The sequence below is a fragment of the Poecilia formosa genome, unplaced genomic scaffold (genome assembly GCF_000485575.1).
Source record: "Poecilia formosa unplaced genomic scaffold, Poecilia_formosa-5.1.2 Scaffold41, whole genome shotgun sequence".
In the NCBI taxonomy this organism is placed as follows: domain Eukaryota; kingdom Metazoa; phylum Chordata; class Actinopteri; order Cyprinodontiformes; family Poeciliidae; genus Poecilia; species Poecilia formosa.
Window position 1 is genome coordinate 2611778 of NW_006799980.1, and position 18941 is coordinate 2630718.

General features: G+C 41.1%; 2 protein-coding genes across 5 annotated transcripts; one reads left to right on the forward strand and one right to left on the reverse strand.

Moving 5' to 3' along the window:
- Positions 1–6274: 6274 nt before the first annotated feature.
- Positions 6275–8344, reverse strand: LOC103137557 (small integral membrane protein 20-like). Its single transcript, XM_016671072.1, has 3 exons — positions 8151–8344; positions 7589–7645; positions 6275–6468 (listed from the first exon to the last, which is right to left on the reverse strand). Exons 1-3 carry the CDS (start codon positions 8257–8259, stop codon positions 6425–6427), a joined length of 210 nt encoding a protein of 69 aa, XP_016526558.1. The 5' UTR covers positions 8260–8344; the 3' UTR covers positions 6275–6424.
- Positions 8345–8959: 615 nt separating this feature from the next.
- Positions 8960–18034, forward strand: man2b2 (mannosidase, alpha, class 2B, member 2). Of its 4 annotated transcripts, none has more exons than XM_016671059.1 (19): positions 8960–9048; positions 9365–9511; positions 10651–10756; positions 10839–11011; positions 11091–11206; positions 11551–11728; positions 11849–12047; positions 12330–12520; positions 12621–12792; positions 13684–13820; positions 13909–14186; positions 14747–14938; positions 15306–15549; positions 15635–15745; positions 15827–16019; positions 17050–17196; positions 17283–17398; positions 17528–17645; positions 17734–18034. In XM_016671059.1, exons 2-19 carry the CDS (start codon positions 9371–9373, stop codon positions 17829–17831), a joined length of 2910 nt encoding a protein of 969 aa, XP_016526545.1. In that variant the 5' UTR covers positions 8960–9048; positions 9365–9370; the 3' UTR covers positions 17832–18034. The 4 variants fall into 4 exon arrangements, with proteins under 4 accessions (XP_016526545.1, XP_016526543.1, XP_007551413.1 ...); XM_016671057.1 differs by lacking the exon at positions 8960–9048 and adding an exon at positions 9073–9291; XM_007551351.2 differs by lacking the exon at positions 8960–9048 and adding an exon at positions 9073–9291 and having other exon boundaries at positions 17286–17398.
- The last annotated feature ends 907 nt before the right edge of the window (positions 18035–18941 follow it).

Below are 18941 nucleotides of genomic sequence, written 5' to 3' on the forward strand. Positions count from 1 at the left end.
TAGCCATCGCACCGGATGAGTCGTCACAATTGGCTGCGCCCCATTTTTCAGCCGGCGAGCCAAAAGGACGCGCGGCGGAGGCGGGGTTAGACGCTTAAAATTGAACCAAGAACAGAAAATATTACAAAATTATCACTAAAAATATTAATATTAACAACACAATAATAAAAGTAAAAAAACCAACAAGTGATATTAGTTGTAAAAACTTGAGAGAATAAGATAAATAATACACTACTTTAAGTAGTAATCTACATATTCTTTTTTTTATGTTTATTTTCCAGTTGACTTTATTAAGCCAATGACAAAAGGAACAACAAAGCATGGAACAGAAGAAAAACTGAATGAATACAGAATAAACTTAAAACACATATATGTTAAGTTTTAAGATATAAAAAAGTAATTTATAATAAATGGATTTTACTGAACCAATAACAAAAGAATAGGTACATTAAAATAAGTTGGTCAGAAGCACACAACTTTTGATATAACAAAACAAAGTTGATAAAATAGTAATACAAAAAACAGATTACTACAGTGGAGTTATTGATACATGTGTATTCCTCAATCTTTATCCCTACTTCTTTCATTAAATGGATTTCACTCAACCAATGAACCTCTGACCAGCTCTACCAGTTGCTAAACTCCTCCCACGCCGCATGGTCGACGCTGCTATCTAGATCATCCGACGGCTGACTGTAAAGGAGGCGAGTCCAGTCACATGCTTTTTACAAAACAATAATAAGGACATGAGGAAGTGTTGGTGAACACTAGGGAGCTCATCGCCAAAGCTCCTGTCGCCTTTTTGAGCTGACAAAATGCATCTTTTATCCCTCATCGTGTTCAGTTTTTGGTTCAGTTCGGGAAAAACGTTCGGAGAAGATCAGCCCATTCAAACATTTGTGATTCCTCACAGCCACATGGATGTAGGCTGGGTGTACACCATCCAGGTTGTTGTGTTCATGGTACAATCGTGCTATAGAGTGCTGTTTTATTTATTCTAAACATGAGTGTGTCCTGTAGGAGAGTATGCACGCCTATGCGGCCAACGTGTACAGCAGCGTGACGGAGGAGCTGTCAAAGGTGAAGGAGCGCAGATTTATCTCTGTGGAGCAGGAGTTTTTCAGACTGTGGTGGGACTCAGTGGCCTCGGACACTCAAAAGAAACAAGTATGGACACGTATCTACAATCACATGATTAGCTATCTGTACTGACTAGAAGTGCGACGCTGCATATTTTGGTGTCGATTCGATACCAAGTAAATATAGTATCGGTGTCGCTTATTACTTATTATTTACGTATATCGTCTAACTTCTGACTTTTATGTTGTAGATTTTTCTTTGAATTATTTTTTATTAAAACCCAGGAGAGGTCTATACAAAATGACATATTTGCATGATAAACATCTAAAAAAAAAACNGGAAACCTGCCATACACCGCTGATTGACGGCCGGCCCTGCACACACGTGCGGGCCGTGATGTAGTGGTGTGTGCTTGGGATGGGTGATGATAATATTTCACGTGTGTGTGTGTGTGTGTGTGTGTGTGTGTGTGTCAGAGAGAGAGAGACAGAGAGAGAGAGAAAGAGCCCTAAGTGAAATGTAATTGTGGTTTGCAGCATTTTGTTTCCAAAAAATCAATCAAACGAGAGACAACCACTTTAAAACAGAAATACATTGGCCTATAAGAGAGATTTTCCTCTCCATTGAAGGGAAGAGGGGGAAAAATCATATAAAAATACAGGAAATATTAAAGCCTTTTTAAAACTTTGTACTCTAACTGATTGCTCAAATGTTTCTTCCTGAGGTCCGCTCGTGGATAGTGGCCAGCAGACAGGCTTTTGGCACTCTGGAAGCCACATTTAAAAATTTCCTACTTACCTCACACAGAAGTGTTGCTTAATCACGCTCAGCGTCTGAGGAGTCGTGAAGAAACGGGGCTTCATTAAGTTAAGCCACGAGTGCATCTGAGCCCTCTTTGTTCCGACATGTTTTTGCCTTTCTATGGGAGATTTATCAAGTGTAATGCTCTAAAATGAAAAATCTCATATTTGTATTGAAAACAGAACATAAATACTCTGAGTATTAGGGAGATACGCAAAAGTATTGGTGCCATTTGAGCTTTTTCATATTTTCTCACAAAACAACCACTTTTTTTGTATCATTGTGCTGCAATTACAGCGGAAAATCTTTTGCACAAATGGGGGTTGAAAGTTCTGCCAATTACTTTTCAAGTCAGACCTCTGGTTTGCTATTTGTATCAAGGTCGGGACTTTGACTAGGCCTGCAGCTTTGATCTGAACACTACAACTCTGCGTCGTTGACCAGAGTCTCAAGTTTTTCCAGGTTCTAAAAAAACATAAATAAAAATAATACACACAATAGCATGATGCTGCCACCACCAATTGTGTTGTTGGAACATTTTTTGTCCCAATTTCCATAGAATGATTGATTTTACTGTTCATGGATAAAAGCAGTAAAACTCTGGGGGAGTTTAGATGCAATTAGATCAAATTTAAAACACGTGGAATGGCTGGATGATTTGGAGAAATTAGACTTAATCTGAAGTTTCAAATAACAAAAGTAAATCTGTGTTCCATAATAAGCTAAGTCCGTTACATTCTAAATATGTTACCTATAAAGAAATGTTTTTAACCTACAGATATAAGAAGAAGGAAATCATAAAACTTGATTGTTCTTGTGTTGCTCTTTTCACCTTTTAAGGTTTTAAGTCCCCCATTGACTTCCATTCATTTCTACAGCCTGTACCTTACCCTTATCATAACCCTAACCCTAACCATTACATACCTAACCCTAACCCTAATCAAAACTCAATTCACACCTTAGTCCTAAATCTGACCCCTGACCCAAAAACAATGTTTCCCCACAAGGAGCAGTGGGTCCCCACAGCGTACATCTGTCAGGAAAATGGTCCCCACTAGGTATTAAAAACAAACGGACATAACACACACACAAACTGCCATTGTGCGTAAAAATGTTCTGGGAAGCTTCGGAGAAACCGATTGTGGAAACAAGTCCTTCGATTTCACTTAAATCTATATTGAAACTAAAATGCCTACAAATGACCAAATTACAACTAAATCTTTATTAGATTTTAGTCTGGATGAAAGATTGTGATTGTAAAAAGAGAAAATGGGTACAATGTGATGGCAAAATATAAACAAAAAAAGGCAGGTGGATTGTTTGGAGTTCAATTAAACCATTTTAGTCACCTAGTGATGCTGCAGGCTCAGCTAACTCTAGGCCATACCAGTGACAGGATTGGTGTGTGGGATCGACCTCTCTGGCCTGCTGGGAGGCCAGCCGGTGTCTTTCTCCTTCTTCCCGACGTTGCTTCAGACGGAAGCCGTCTGTTTCCACAGCCGCGCGCCTGCTGAGATCCAAGAATGTGGACGGCACTCCAGTAAACTGCTTTACAAGGTCGTATGTTTGAGATGTCAAACCTGGGCCCTGCTTGGTTTGTAAGAGGAAACACAACTGTGTTGTATTTTTTATTTATCTTTTTTTGTCAAAGCACAGGAGGAGCCCTGATACCTTTACTTATGGAGCACGTCGATGAAATTTGGTCAGGTGGCTAAAGGTACATTTTTGATGTTTGTCAGAAAAAGTACAATCAGTATTTTTAATGATAGGGGACTTTGACAGAGAATGAAAATACTCAGTACACCCAAACTTTTGTTTTTGGTAGAAATTATGCTCCTACGTGGCAACTTTACGACTAGGTGTCCTAGAAAAGTTAAGAGATGCTAATTCTGTATAAGTAAATCATTGTATGAAGTTGGTGAATTCATCCATTCATTGTCTGCACCTGCTTGTCCACACAGTTTATCAGTCACTTAATTCACGCCACAGTTGTTTGGAAAAAACAAATACTCTCATTTAGCAGCATAAAAGGTTATTCAAAAAAAGATAACTTTATTAACTGTATGGTAATTTGTTATTTTTTATTTTTGCCCCTCTTCGGTTTATCAATATGTGATAGCCGTATGGTAAAGCAGTGACTCTTTGACAAATGAAGAAGTAATTTATGTAAGTATTTGAAAGTATTGCACCGTGTCTTAGCTTTACTGTACCTCCAATAGCATTGTACTTCATTGGAGTGAAGGTTCTCTGATGGGATTTTATGATACAATATTTGGACGAAATTTTCTCAACCATTTTCATCAGTGTGCAATAGAGAGGAAATGCCCTTGAAGTGGGTGTTTCAACAACCCCAAAGCACACACCAGTAAGTGAGCAGCATCTTGGTGTAAGAACAATAGAACAATAGGACCTGATCCTCGGTCTTTAATCCAATAGAAAACATCAAGCAAGCTGTTTCTAAAGCAAAACCAAACGTAGAAGAAGTATGGAGGGACTCCAATCATCATGGCTTGAATACCTGCTCACAGTTGCCAGAATTTGTTGACTCTATGCAAAGCAGTTGGGTTATACAACTAAATCTTAGTCTGGTGATTAACAGGACAACTTTTCAGTTTATTCAGATATTTTTCTTGCTTTCAAGTAGATCAATTTCCCTTCATGTTTTGATCGTTGCACAAGCCAAATCCCTTCCAAAAGCCTCTCTCCTTTTCCCTTCCTTCAGTTCCGACCCTTGTTCCCATGGCAATTAGAAAGAAACCTCAGCTAATTAGCTTTTTTTTTTCTTTTACGAGATGCAGAGGGCTCCGAGGATGTGTCACCACTTTCCAAACCTTCCTCAATAGCGGCGAGAGATTTGTGTGATGGCTTAATGGCCGGGGAGGAAAAAGAGCTGCGGTGGCGATATTGTTGTGTTGGTGTTTGGTTTGAAGTGCGCCGTGACCCCTTGGAGTGTTTTATAGACATGGCTGTCCCTCCATACGTATCCCACAGAATGTGACGCGAAGCACATCAACAGGACTAGACAACACACACACACACACACACACACACACACACACACAACTATGAAAAGGCGGCCATCAACTCCAAGGTGCCCCTGCTTTCAGAGGAGAGATTTAAGGAGTGCATTTGCGTGTCCGCAACTCCTCCAGCAGTCACTCATGAAGGCGTGAGGAGGGGGGCCTCAAAGCTGAGGGCCCTCGCCTCACGGCCTGCCCGGCTCAGCAGCAGAGATCGAGTATCTTTTTCTATTCTGCGTGGAGGTGACGCGTCCCCACAAGAATGCGCTTCTCTTCCTCTCGTCGTTCGCTTCAGTTTCCCCTCTGGTTGCTTACTTCACTCGCACGGCCACGGAGCTGTCGCTTGAGGAATCTGGAAAACACCAGCGGGGAATGAGAGGAATTTCTGCTTCTTTTTCTTTTTTTTTTCGTTCTCTTCTTAGCTGCCCCTTCCCCTCCTCTTCTCCCGCTCCCTCACCCCTTGCCTCAGCTCTTATTTGCTTTAGCAGCCGCGCTCTTGAGTTTTCTCTTGTTTCTGAACACCGTTCAACAATAACAACCTCTCATAAACAAAAGGGGGTTGTTGATTGGTGGTGGGGGAGTGGAGCTCAGAGGGGAGAGTGGCGATCACTGGCAACAACAATCCAGAAATCCCCCCCCTCCAAAAAAGCGGAGGCCACACGGAGGACCGTGAAGGATTTAAGGGGGGGACTTTAGGAAAGTAGCATCTCTGAAGAACCATAAACACATGCTTTGGTTCTTTCTTAATCCATCCTTCCTCCAGAAGTACTTTGATGGACAAAACTCCTAAAGTGGAAGCTGGTCAATGCCAGGAAACCACAAAAGTGCAGAAGGAAAGGGGGAAGAAAAAAAAAGAAAATCAGTTTAGAAATTCTCTGCTTTTACACCACTAGTGGTCTCGTAAAGGGAGTCTGGACCACATCGAGTGGGTTTCTGAAAGGCCAATCGTGGATCTGCCCTGTCAGTTCAGCCTATAGATAATACTATATGCGTATTAAACCCAAAGTCTCTTGACGGGGAGACGATAATGCAAACCGATCTGTCTTAGAATAACTTCGGCTCTTGGGTTTCCATTTTAGGGAAAAAAAACATCTTGCACATTACGCTCCTTCTGCTGTTGAAGTAATTTTATGAGTCCCACATCATCTAAAAGCAAATAAAACGTCAAAGGAGGCTCAAAAAGAGATGTGTAAACAAACTTTTACATTTTATTATAATTACTTACATACTGCATACCAGAGTGAGACTTTTAGAAATACAAAGATTCTCCCCCAACCCCCTCCCTTAAAATAAAGCTTTCCCGGGTTCAGTGCCTTTCAGAACACGAGGGGATAGTGCGCCCCCTTGTGGTCAACAAAAAACACAATCACTTATTACATTTTTAATGGTTGACTTTATTTAAGTAGAAACGCATCCAAAGCCGTCAAAACAATCGGTAAGTATTTCACTCATTCACACACCAAGCACTCCAAAAACATACTCATGATTTCAATAGCATCAGTGAGCAGGACTTCTCACTGTCTTCATTTCTCTACAGGCTTGAACGGATCGGACCAGATCTTGACACCTTCAGACATAAACAAAACAAACAAACAAACAAACAAAAAACGCATCAAACCGTGCAAAAATTCAGAAAACACAAGAATACCTTTCAATAGTGGTGCCAATTCTCAACTGAAGACATTAATGATTGGGTTATAACCATATGAGAGTTTCTCCTGTAGTGTTTCCTTATTTTTTCTTCTTCTCTCTTTTTCACTCTAGTCCTAGATGTAAGTACTCTACAGGTTTCTGATGCGTCTTAGCTCCAAAGCTGCTGATTCAAACGACTTAATCACCTCCTCGGCATGCCACTTAGCTCGTTAGCAGAACAATTGTTTTGATTCATATGTGCCGACTTAGGGCAACATCTAAGACAGGCAGTGCAAGCGGTCTTGATGATTGACTTTGGACACCTTTGCTATTGAAGAATTGACTGCATATCAAGTATATTTCAACAATGTAGTTTATGTTTTGGGCAAGGGATATAAACAAAAAATGCCAAACGGAAAAGTTTGACACCTCTGCGTTAGATCTCCTCTTCAAACGAACTCATCCCTCAGAGGTTCTATAGATCTAGAAGGGTTGTTCTAAATCCTCATCCTATTGAGAAAAGGATTTTCAGTTTTCCATTTTCAGTTTTCTAGCTGATTTTTATTTATACTCTCTTGGTATTTCACAAGGTGCCACGTGTGTACATTTTGGGAGAACCACTGTGTTGTATTTGGTGGTACTCCTCTGGAAGGGAACTGGATATTGTTTGTCCTAATGTATTTGAAAAAAAAAAAAAAAAAAGGTGGAAAAATACTATCGGAGCAACTTGGTAATTTTTGCTCCGAAAAATTGTACCTGGATCAGATTCAATTATCTGATCCAGGTGGGATCAGATAATTGTAAATAAGCTCTGATTAATTTAAATAAGTACTCTCACCATACTGGTTATATAAACCTAGATGTCTGCACCTGTGTGCATGAAAAATTTACACTGTTGGTACTATTGCTATTTTGGAAAGAAGATTTTGTGTGTGTGTGTGTGTGTGTGTGTGTGAGGGGGGGAGGGGGGATTCAGTTTGACTTTTTTCTGATTTGGAGTGACATTTAAGTTAGATAAAAGCAAGCAGAACTTTAAATTTCAGCAGCTTTCTTACCTGCAGGCTGAATATCGGCCTGATTGATTCCTGCCCTGTTCACCTTCTGGACTTCTCCTAGAAGAGGACGACAGAATCTAAGTTAAATATTCCACTGTGGTCACATATTTTCATGAATGAACTCCTGAAAAACACTAGTACAATGTTGCTAATTCTCATTCTTGTATTTCCTAACGCGTCTTCAGTCAGAGGCCTCTTCAGATTCGCTGCAAGGCTGACTGCTACCAGAGGTTCGTCCAGCTCACAACTTTTTGAAGATACTTGAATAATCCGTTATAACATTTAATTCTCCTCTAGGATAAATAAAGTAATTCTGAATTGAGTTGAATGTCTAATCAAACAAGTAAAATACAGAAACCCATTCTTATTGTTGCTCCCAAACCGGAGGACGTCGAAAAGAAACGATTAAAACGATTGTTGAAATTACCCAAAGTCGATTCTGATTGGTTAATTTTATTTAAATGGGAGAAAAAACAACACTGCGTTTAACTGTGACTTTAATTAGACATCAAAATGACACAAAATGCTAACTGTTTACAACATAGTCTTTGCGGTTACTTACTGTATTCCTCCTTATGTGTCAGAGGGTAGACAAATATGGGATAAAACGCAGCGGCCACCGCCGTTATGAAGCCTCCAAACACCAGAACTATTTTAGTGCTTTTAGACATCTTTTTGTTACATGTGAAGCTGCGCTGTCACCTCCAGAAGCTCTCAGGGTTTACTTTACAGGACTGCTTCCGGTGGGAAAGGTTATAGCCATCGCACCGGATGAGTCGTCACAATTGGCTGCGCCCCATTTTTCAGCCGGCGAGCCAAAAGGACGCGCGGCGGAGGCGGGGTTAGACGCTTAAAATTGAACCAAGAACAGAAAATATTACAAAATTATCACTAAAAATATTAATATTAACAACACAATAATAAAAGTAAAAAAACCAACAAGTGATATTAGTTGTAAAAACTTGAGAGAATAAGATAAATAATACACTACTTTAAGTAGTAATCTACATATTCTTTTTTTTATGTTTATTTTCCAGTTGACTTTATTAAGCCAATGACAAAAGGAACAACAAAGCATGGAACAGAAGAAAAACTGAATGAATACAGAATAAACTTAAAACACATATATGTTAAGTTTTAAGATATAAAAAAGTAATTTATAATAAATGGATTTTACTGAACCAATAACAAAAGAATAGGTACATTAAAATAAGTTGGTCAGAAGCACACAACTTTTGATATAACAAAACAAAGTTGATAAAATAGTAATACAAAAAACAGATTACTACAGTGGAGTTATTGATACATGTGTATTCCTCAATCTTTATCCCTACTTCTTTCATTAAATGGATTTCACTCAACCAATGAACCTCTGACCAGCTCTACCAGTTGCTAAACTCCTCCCACGCCGCATGGTCGACGCTGCTATCTAGATCATCCGACGGCTGACTGTAAAGGAGGCGAGTCCAGTCACATGCTTTTTACAAAACAATAATAAGGACATGAGGAAGTGTTGGTGAACACTAGGGAGCTCATCGCCAAAGCTCCTGTCGCCTTTTTGAGCTGACAAAATGCATCTTTTATCCCTCATCGTGTTCAGTTTTTGGTTCAGTTCGGGAAAAACGTTCGGAGAAGATCAGCCCATTCAAACATTTGTGATTCCTCACAGCCACATGGATGTAGGCTGGGTGTACACCATCCAGGTTGTTGTGTTCATGGTACAATCGTGCTATAGAGTGCTGTTTTATTTATTCTAAACCTGAGTGTGTCCTGTAGGAGAGTATGCACGCCTATGCGGCCAACGTGTACAGCAGCGTGACGGAGGAGCTGTCAAAGGTGAAGGAGCGCAGGTTTATCTCTGTGGAGCAGGAGTTTTTCAGACTGTGGTGGGACTCAGTGGCCTCGGACACTCAAAAGAAACAAGTATGGACACGTATCTACAATCACATGATTAGCTATCTGTACTGACTAGAAGTGCGACGCTGCATATTTTGGTGTCGATTCGATACCAAGTAAATATAGTATCGGTGTCGCTTATTACTTATTATTTACGTATATCGTCTAACTTCTGACTTTTATGTTGTAGATTTTTCTTTGAATTATTTTTTATTAAAACCCAGGAGAGGTCTATACAAAATGACATATTTGCATGATAAACATCTAAAAAAAAAACAAAAAAACAATTGTGTCGATTATTTTCTAAAATAACGACAAAAAAGTACAAAAAATTAGTCTCTGAGCAGATCACAGCAAAAATATTTTTATGATAGGGTTGAGAAACTACAATACAAAAGTAAAGCACAGTTTCAAGAGGGAATCTGAAACAAAGCTATCAATCTTATCACCAAGTCAGTATTGATATTTTGGGTTGATCTACCCACCTCTGGTTCTGACTGTTAAAGGCGGACACTATAATCATTTTCCTTTATTACAGTTCTTGAAAACGAACCTCCTTGCAATAAATTCCATTTTGTTTTGTTATAACGAATTAAAAGCACTGTCGCTGGCACCTTGAAGGCAAAATGTAAACGGAGAAATGTGGCTCCAGAGTTTTTATTTACTCACCATAAAAGCATATATTTTCAGTGACTGAGATCAGTGGCAGTTCTCGGATGGACGATGCCCTGGGTAACCTTCTGCTTGTGCTCACCGCCTCAATCCCCACCTTCCCACACCACCAAGAAGACATGCAGTCCCAGATAAACCTGTTCTGCAAAACTGACTTCTAAATTCCCAGTTAGCATTGAATGTAGCATCAGAAGTTTAAAAGTTCTCTTGGTATTACAGACTCTTCCAAATGTTGGTTAAAAAATAGTAGAATTAACTTATGACACAAAATATGACTGAACCAACATGTGCTGAAGGAATTAAGCATTTGACTCACTATTAAGTTACCTTCCTTTGAAAGATTTGCTTAAAAATCTAAATAAATAAATAAAATAAATAAATAAATAAATAAATAAATAAATAAAACTTGTCTTTTGGGTGTTATTTGTCCAGATGAGTGATTAATGTTACTTTTCTGCAGGATTTAAGCTGATCTTTTGAATTCCCCCGTCCAGATCCGGCAGCTCGTGAAAGAAGGTCGTCTGGAGTTCATCATCGGAGGCCAAGTGATGCACGACGAGGCTGTGACGGACCTGGAAGACGAGATCTTGCAGCTGACCGGTAACCCGACTCCTGCTCCTCTTGGTCCCCACGGGTTTGCCGTCGAGACTCACCCGTATTGCTGACTCTGCCATCGTTTCAGAGGGCCACGGCTTCCTGTACCAAACGTTCGGCGTGCGTCCGCAGTTCTCCTGGCACGTGGATCCGTTCGGTGCCTCGGCCGCCACGCCGGTGCTGTTCTCCCTGGCCGGGTTCAACGCTCACCTCATCTCCCGCATCGACTACGACCTCAAAGACGGCATGCAGAAAAACAAGGTGGCCTTGGCTCTGCTCTGCAGACTGCGACAGGAAGCGAATTGAGCTTCTTTGCTAACTGGTTGTTTTCTGACTTCAGAAACTGCAGTTTGTGTGGAGAGGGTCTCCCTCTTTGAAAGCCCGACAGGAGATCTTCACACACACCATGGACCAGTACAGCTACTGCACGCCGTCTCACATACCGTTCTCCAACAGGTGTTTTACGTTAATTTTTCTGTCTCTAACTACAGTGCCTTACAAAGTGATTTATACCCTCTAAACTTTTCTTCCTTCACAACCTTCTTTGTATTTTATTGGGACTTAATATGATGGACCAGTAGAGAATAATAATGAAGTGGAGGGAGATTCATCTGTTGTTTTCAAAGGGTTTTCAGAAATAAAACTCTAAAAACGGTGGCATCCATTCATATTGAGTCAGTACTAAGCATAACCACCATCCACAACCAAACCTCCAAAAGAAACCTGGTTCTGTTTGTCAGCGTAGCAAAACCTAATTTCCTCCAGTTTTAATAACTAAAAGCTTGTTTCTTCCGCCTCAGATCCGGTTTCTACTGGAACGGCGTTGCTTTGTTCCCGGACCCCCCCAAAGATGGCGTCTACCCCAACATGAGCCTCCCCGTCACCAAGGAGACGGTGCACGCGTACGCTCAGACCATGGCGGAGAACATCAAGCAGAGGGCTGCGTGGTTCAGGACCAACCATTTGCTCTGGCCTTGGGTGGGGGAACGCAAGCTGTCATGTTTTCATGACTTTTATCCTGGAAAGGGTTTTAGGCTTGAAATCAGTTTCAGAATCTTTGTGGGTCTTTTTATTGTTTTTGTTTGTTTGTTTTTTTAGGGCTGCGACAAACAGTTTTTCAACTCATCAGTGCAGTTCAGGAACATGGACCCTCTGATGACGTACATCAACCAGAACAGCAAGGAGTTCGGCGTAACGGTGCAGTACGCAACTCTGAGCGAGTACTTCCAGTCAGTCCACCAATCAAATCTTACCTGGGATGTCCGTGGGAGTGAGGATTTTCTACCATATTCGACGGGTATGTGTGTACGCAGTGTGTATTCTCGCAGAGTAAACAATGGGAAGTTTGAAATTCTTTCACAAATGAAAGAATATTTGTTTTTCCAGACTTTATTCCCATCCTTGTCATAAATTTATTGTGAACTTAAGTATTTAGTATCTTGAAAACTGTCGTTTAGGACTACAAACTCTGGAAATTTGAGTGTGGAAAAGTTTTTAATTTCCATATGAATGCGGACAGTTGCAAGTAACGTGCACGTACACACACACACACAGGAAGTGTTTTTGCTGCATTTCCCAGAGCCCTACCAGGCATGGACGGGATTTTACGCTTCTAGAAATGTCCTGAAGGGAGTGGCGAGGCGGGCCAGTTCCCGGCTGCACGCAGCCGAGACGCTCTTCACCCGGTACCGGATCAGCTTCCCAGACGGACCGGTGGCTAAAGACTGGGCTCTGGAGAAACTCAGGGCTCTGCGCTGGGCTGTCGCCGAGGTAATCCGCCTCGTCTCTTACATCCGAAACACGACGCGAAAAAATATCATTTAACACGAGGAAGCGAATGGGAATCAATACGTACTGTGATTCTTTCCAGGTCCAGCACCATGACGCCATCACTGGTACCGAGTCGCCCAAAGTGGCGGAAATGTACATGCAGCACCTGCTGCAAGGCATGATGGGAGCTGAGGAGCTTCTAGCCGCGCTCTTCCTGCTGCCGCAGAACCAGGACGTCTCCGGCGTTCCCAGCGGAAGCTTCCAGGGAAAAGGTACGAGCTGAAACGCTTCCACTTTTTTATAAACGTACATTCCTGGGACAATATTTATTGTTTCGCTTAGCGTGAGAAATTTCTCATCGTGATCGTTTTGATTTATCGTCAACTTGATAAGTTCCAAATCATGATTTTTGAAAGAAAAAGAATAAAAACATCGTAGATGTTATTTTTACTTTTTTCTCCACTATTTGTTTTAATGAGAGCATCTATAAATATCAATAAATTTGAAATTATGATTAAATGCAGTTACAGTGAGCAGTTTGATTTGAGAAACTGGGATCCCGAAGAAGCGTATTTCATTTACATCTTACCTAAAAAAGATGGAAAAAATGGCTTTTTAAATCGTTTTTATTGACATTCTACTAGTACCACAACATATGACGATTAATTTTGAAGTCCATATCACCCACATGTCCCGAGAATTGGCTTCTTATGCATTATTATGATGGATAATTAATATGATGTAAGTAGGCTTTGTCACTGGAATAAAGCTTTGAATTAAACATAACTCGGCATGTGGACTTCTGAAAGCGACAAACCAAGAAAACATTGCACAAGGTTAATTTTATGATGGATTTTCTCTTATCTCGTAACTGAGAACATTGTACAAACCGAGGTACGATGGAGGCAGCATCATGCTGTGGTGATGGGATAGTGAAAAGTAAGTCGCTAGCTCCAAATTTTTCTACTTTCAATCGAGTCCACAGCCTTATTGCTGAAACTCTGAGAGAGCTTTTGTTGCCTCTGACTTTTTGTTTTCTTCTTCTTCATGCCTCGTGTTTCTGGCATCACCTCTCTGGCTTAACAGAACTTCAACGGGTTTCGGTAAACAAATGGGATTCTCCAGCATTCAGTTGTGGATGTTTATTTATGTTCCTATTTTAGGTTCTGGTCAGGCTCTGGAGCAACACGTGATCGTTTACAACCCGCTGGCGTGGAACATCACCTCCGTCGTTAACATGACTGTAACCTTCCCGAGCGCGGTCGTCCGTGACGACGACGGGCAGCCCGTCCCTGCGCAGGTCCACGAACGTCTCCTCCTGCTTGAGGTAGCTTAGCTCAACCATCATCTTCTGAAATCAACTTTCTCTCTCTCCTTCTGCGTCGCAGACCCAGAAGTCGGCACTGTGCAACGCCTCCTACGACCTCTTCTTTGTGGCGCAGCTCGGCGGCCTTCAGCACAGGAAGTACTCCGTCCAGTTCTCTGAGACGTCGTGTTCTGGGAAGTCCAAGTGCGAGAGCACCTACGAAGCTCGAAGTGTTGCGTTCGAGCGGCGCCGTGTGAAGGACTGGAGGAAAACGGGAAGGCGGCTTCTGCCCGTTCTGAACGGCTGCTACAAACTCATGTTTGACCAGGACACCAACCTCCTGCACAGCGCCACCTACCTGTGAGATTTACACCTCCTAAACATTGTCAGGGCACTTAACATTTTGCACGTTTTCAACAGGATTTTGTTCCAGCACAGAGAGTTTGTCTGGTGATTTGGTCATGAATGAAAATCTACGAGAGTCTGAATAAATAAATCTACTTGATTATTATGCCAAACCTCCCTCGATTGTTTCTTTTGTATAAAATAAATGTGACAGAATTGATATCAGAAATAATTAAATCCCCTCCCTTTTCTTACCTTATTTAAAGACCTCTGTTTGACTATAGAAATTATTTTTAAGCTGCACTTCAATTCGGACTGAGGCATTAAACTGTAGTTACATCAGTTCGCCACCAGTGGGCGTATAGAACACAGTGAGCACTCCTGACTCAGTGAGCGAACGGCGATTCAGCGCAGTAATGACCGATTAGCTGCAGGCGCTCACTGCCGCTTTTGTCTGTTAACAGTTTTCAACAATAAAAGAACGTGCGAAAATCACATTGATTAATTATTAAGTGTGCTGCAACATAAACTAAAATGACTCTCTGGGAAAACGGCTTGTGCTTCTTCACTGGCAGAAAGGAGCAAAGGCGAATCATGATGACGCAGGACTTCTGGGAATACGACGCCAATGGAGACGTGAAAGCAGGACCCATCTCTGATAACTACATCTTCAGCGCTAACGGGTCAGCTGTTCGGGCCTACAAGGCCGTGGAAATGGAGATAATCCCGGGAAAGGTGCTCACCGAGATCAGGCAGCGGTTCTACAGGTCGGTGACTGGAGACTGGAACTACACTGCTAAAACACAAAATCGTACCAAGTATTTTTGGTCAAGGTTCTAGTGCAAATGTCACTTGAAATAGGACAAAACTAATTACAAGTAACTTTTCAGGTCAATAGTTGCTTAATATTGATGAGAAAGTACTAGTTCTAAGTGAAATATTCTGCCAGTTGAGCTAGTACTTTTTGTTATCAAAATTCGGACTATTTCTTGATGAAAAGTTAGTTTTGTATTGAGATATTTGCACTAGAAAGTAGATCAAAAATCCTTGGTCAGACGTTGTGTTTTTGCGGTGTAACTAAGAAGATTTCATCTCTTTCTACGGCTGACGACCAATTCTGGTTGACCGCTCTAGAGAGGACGGTGACGAGGACTGCGCCTACTCGATCACCACTCGCGTCCCAGAGTATTCGGAGGCCGGGCCCTGGTGCCACAGGCTGGAGCAGACCTACTCTCTGGGCCCCCTGCGCCTCAACACAGAGGTGGTCCTCAGAACCAGCTCCTCCCTCGACAACAACAGGACTCTGTACTCGGATGACAATGGCTACCAAATGATGAAGAGAACCTACAAGAAGTTCACTAATAACACTTTAGCAAGGGTGGGATATTTGACAAACTGTGTGTTGTTTTTTTTTTCCAGGTTTGGCGTTTGGTTGTAAATATGCTCCATTTTCCTGTCTGCAGAATTACTTCCCCATGGTCCGAACGGCCTACATCCAGGACGACATCAGCCGCCTGGTGCTCCTCAGCGACAGAGCTCACGGCGTCTCCAGTCCAGCCGACGGACAGCTAGAGGTAAAAACGAAACACTAACGACCACTTGCGTTGTGATCTTTAGTCACAGATGTATTTTAGAAAGTGTTTATTTTCTCTCAGGTGATGCTCCATCGCCGACTTTGGAACAACTTGCAGTGGAACCTCGGCTACAACCTCACGCTGAACGACAGCTCGGTTGTGAGGCCCACCCTTTGGATGATCCTTGGCTCTGTGGGTGCAACATCCAAACTGTACCAGAGGGGGGCGGTAGAGCTGCAGCACAGACCCTTCGTCATGCCAATAGACCGGCCTGGTAAGTATCTTCATATGAAGGAGACACCGATGATCTGCACATGTTGATTTGAGTTGAATTTGTCTTTAAGATGTTTTTGTTTTAAAGGTCAAAATTAATTTTATGTACAACATAAAGGGTTTTAATATTGCTGAATAATTACAAAGTATTTTATTTTCTTAAAATTGCTGTTTTTGTCTACCTTTTTTGATAGTTTGGGGTTTTAAGTTACTGACAGAACTTGAAGGGATAATGTGAAATATTATTTTTTCAAATTAAAAGTCAATTAAAAGCCAACTTCGGCATTGTGGGGTTTCATGAACTAAAGATAATGATATTTGACTACATAAGAAAGTCTATGACTGTTGAAAAGTATGAAAATTACAAATGTAAGAGGATCTAAGAACAACAGTGAGAACATTTTCTCTAGACTTATTGCTTTTAGAAGGCATTATTTTTCATACCAGAAGCAAATCAGGATTTTTACTCATTTAAAAAAATGGAGCACTGGCGTTAGCATCTTATATTAGCACAGTTAGCATAGCATAGTTAGAATAGCAGTCTCCGTGTGCGTTTTCTAGATAATGTAAATTCTATTACAATATCAAAAAAGCTGCCAACATTTGCAAACCATTCTTTTTTCATAAAACAGACAGACAAGGATAAAACAGAGCGATGTTTGTTTTACTCCTTTTAGCCTTCCTGTTGTCTGCTGGAAGCCTGGATCGCTCTTACCTTGAATGAACCTCAGATAAGCTTAGACTTGCTGTAGAAAACTGTTTTATTTTTTAATAGCCTCTTACACATTTGGTGCTTTCTTCCGTTTTAAACACCTGATATGAAAATAAAGTGATCTTGCATTCACTGATCGGGAAAAGGGTAAAATTCTTAAATTTCTGACTGAGCAAGTTACTGATCTGGGCAAATCAAGCTACAAAATTTATCAGATTGCAGTGACCTGATAATTCCTTTGTGCATTTTTTACTCAAAAAAAAAAACAACGCGCTCTCGTTAGTTTGAGTTTAAAAAGCTGTCTTGTCTTTTTTAATAGGTAAGGCCCGGAAGGACAGAGAGCCCAGATTTAACTCCCCAGTGCCTCCAGTTGTTCTGCCTCCCAACCTCCACCTGCTCAGCCTCAGCATCCCAGGGTGGAACTACACCTCCGACCACGACCTTCACCTCAGCCGCCTGCATTCAGGTTCTGTGTGACTGAATCTGCAGATTTTCTTAATGCTCAGATGTGTTTTTCTCACGCGTTTTTATCGCTGCTGTTTGAAACGTAAACAGGAAAGGAGGTGCGCTCTGAGCCGGACTACGATCGGGTTCTGCTGAGACTCATGCATCTGTTTGAGGAGGGAGAGGACCCCGAGCTTTCCAAACCAGTCACAGTAAACCTAAAGGTACAGCTGCAAAAAAAAAACAAAAAAAAAGACAAAACGTTGATGTATCGATGGAAAACATTTCACACTTTGTCACGTTGCAACCTCAAACTTCTTTGCATTTTTGACTGACTCTTTTCTTGCGATCAGGACGTTTTAAAGGGTTTGGGGGAAGTGCGGGAGCTGGAGGAGCGTTCGCTTACAGGAACCTGGAATATCACAACCCTGCAAAGGTGGAGGTGGAAAACTGCAGACACCTCTGGGAAAAGTGAGGAACGCTCCAAACGAGAAAGGAAAGAAATGAGACTTTTTTTTTTTCTTTTTCAACTAAACCTATTTCTCGCCTTTCGTTTTAGAAAATGACCAACATAAGAGGAATCAGGATTTCACCGTCACCATCTCACCCAAAGAGATCAGGACCTTCTTCATTCACTTCAGCTCCAGGAACGGTTAAACTGACCCTCCTTCTATCTTCTGTGAAGATCACGGCTCTTTTGACCAATTATGTTACTTTGGAAGATTTAATACTTTTGCTGCTCAATGATTCAATGCAGTTTTTGCACAATGTGTTGATTGTTGTTTTCTAAATAGATAATGATGTGCAGGAGGATGAAATTGTGTCTCGGACGGATTAAAGTGATTATTTCTTTTCCGCTCGTTTTAATGTTTCCTTCATTTTTTTTTCCACAACAAACATAAATTTTGTCAGATTTATGCGGATCACAGGGGAGGAAGTCAAAAACGGTGGTATGTTCATTCAACCAGTGAAGCAAACTAAATCCAAATGGGTTGTAAAAAAAAAAAAAATCTTTGAATAAAAACAAAACAATTTGAATGTCAAACGTCTAGAATCAAGAAATTACCTACATGGAACCTGAAGTAGGCCAAAAGATTCCCCCAAAACCAACACCTTCATACTCTGATGTAAAGAAATTAAAGAGCAGATGAGAAACAAAGTCACTGACATTGATCAGTCTGGAAAGAGTTATTTCTGAAGGTTTAGGACTCCAGTGAAGTGCAGTTGGAGCCATTTTTTATTGTTGTGGTTAAATTTGAACAATTCTGCAAGAACATTTGTCCCAAATTCATTTACAGCCATATGAAACACTCGTTGCTAATTGGTGCAAATACCTGATAGAAGTTGTTGTTCCCCAAGCTGGCACATCCAGTTATTGGGTTTAAGGGGCAACTGCTTTTTAGATCCAGCCGGGTCGGGTTGAATAATTTTTTCCACTTAATCAATGAAACTGTCATTGGAAAACTGTTTTGCATTCACTCAAGTTATCTATGATATTTCGTTTAGTTTGATAGTTGTTTTCACACTGATTATAACCTCTTTACCCCCCCTCCCCCACTCCCAGCTCACTCCTACTAACATTGCGATTAATGTCCCCATTTGCCACTTGGCAAATCTCTAGCTGGATATTTGACAGCACTTCTTGGCAAAATGGGTCAAGTTCCATTTAAGTGGTTTGTTTCCTGGCATTGTATTCAGCTTTTAAACACAGTCCACAAATTTTTTATGTTGCTGAGGTTGGGGCAATTCCAGAAGCTTAATGACTTT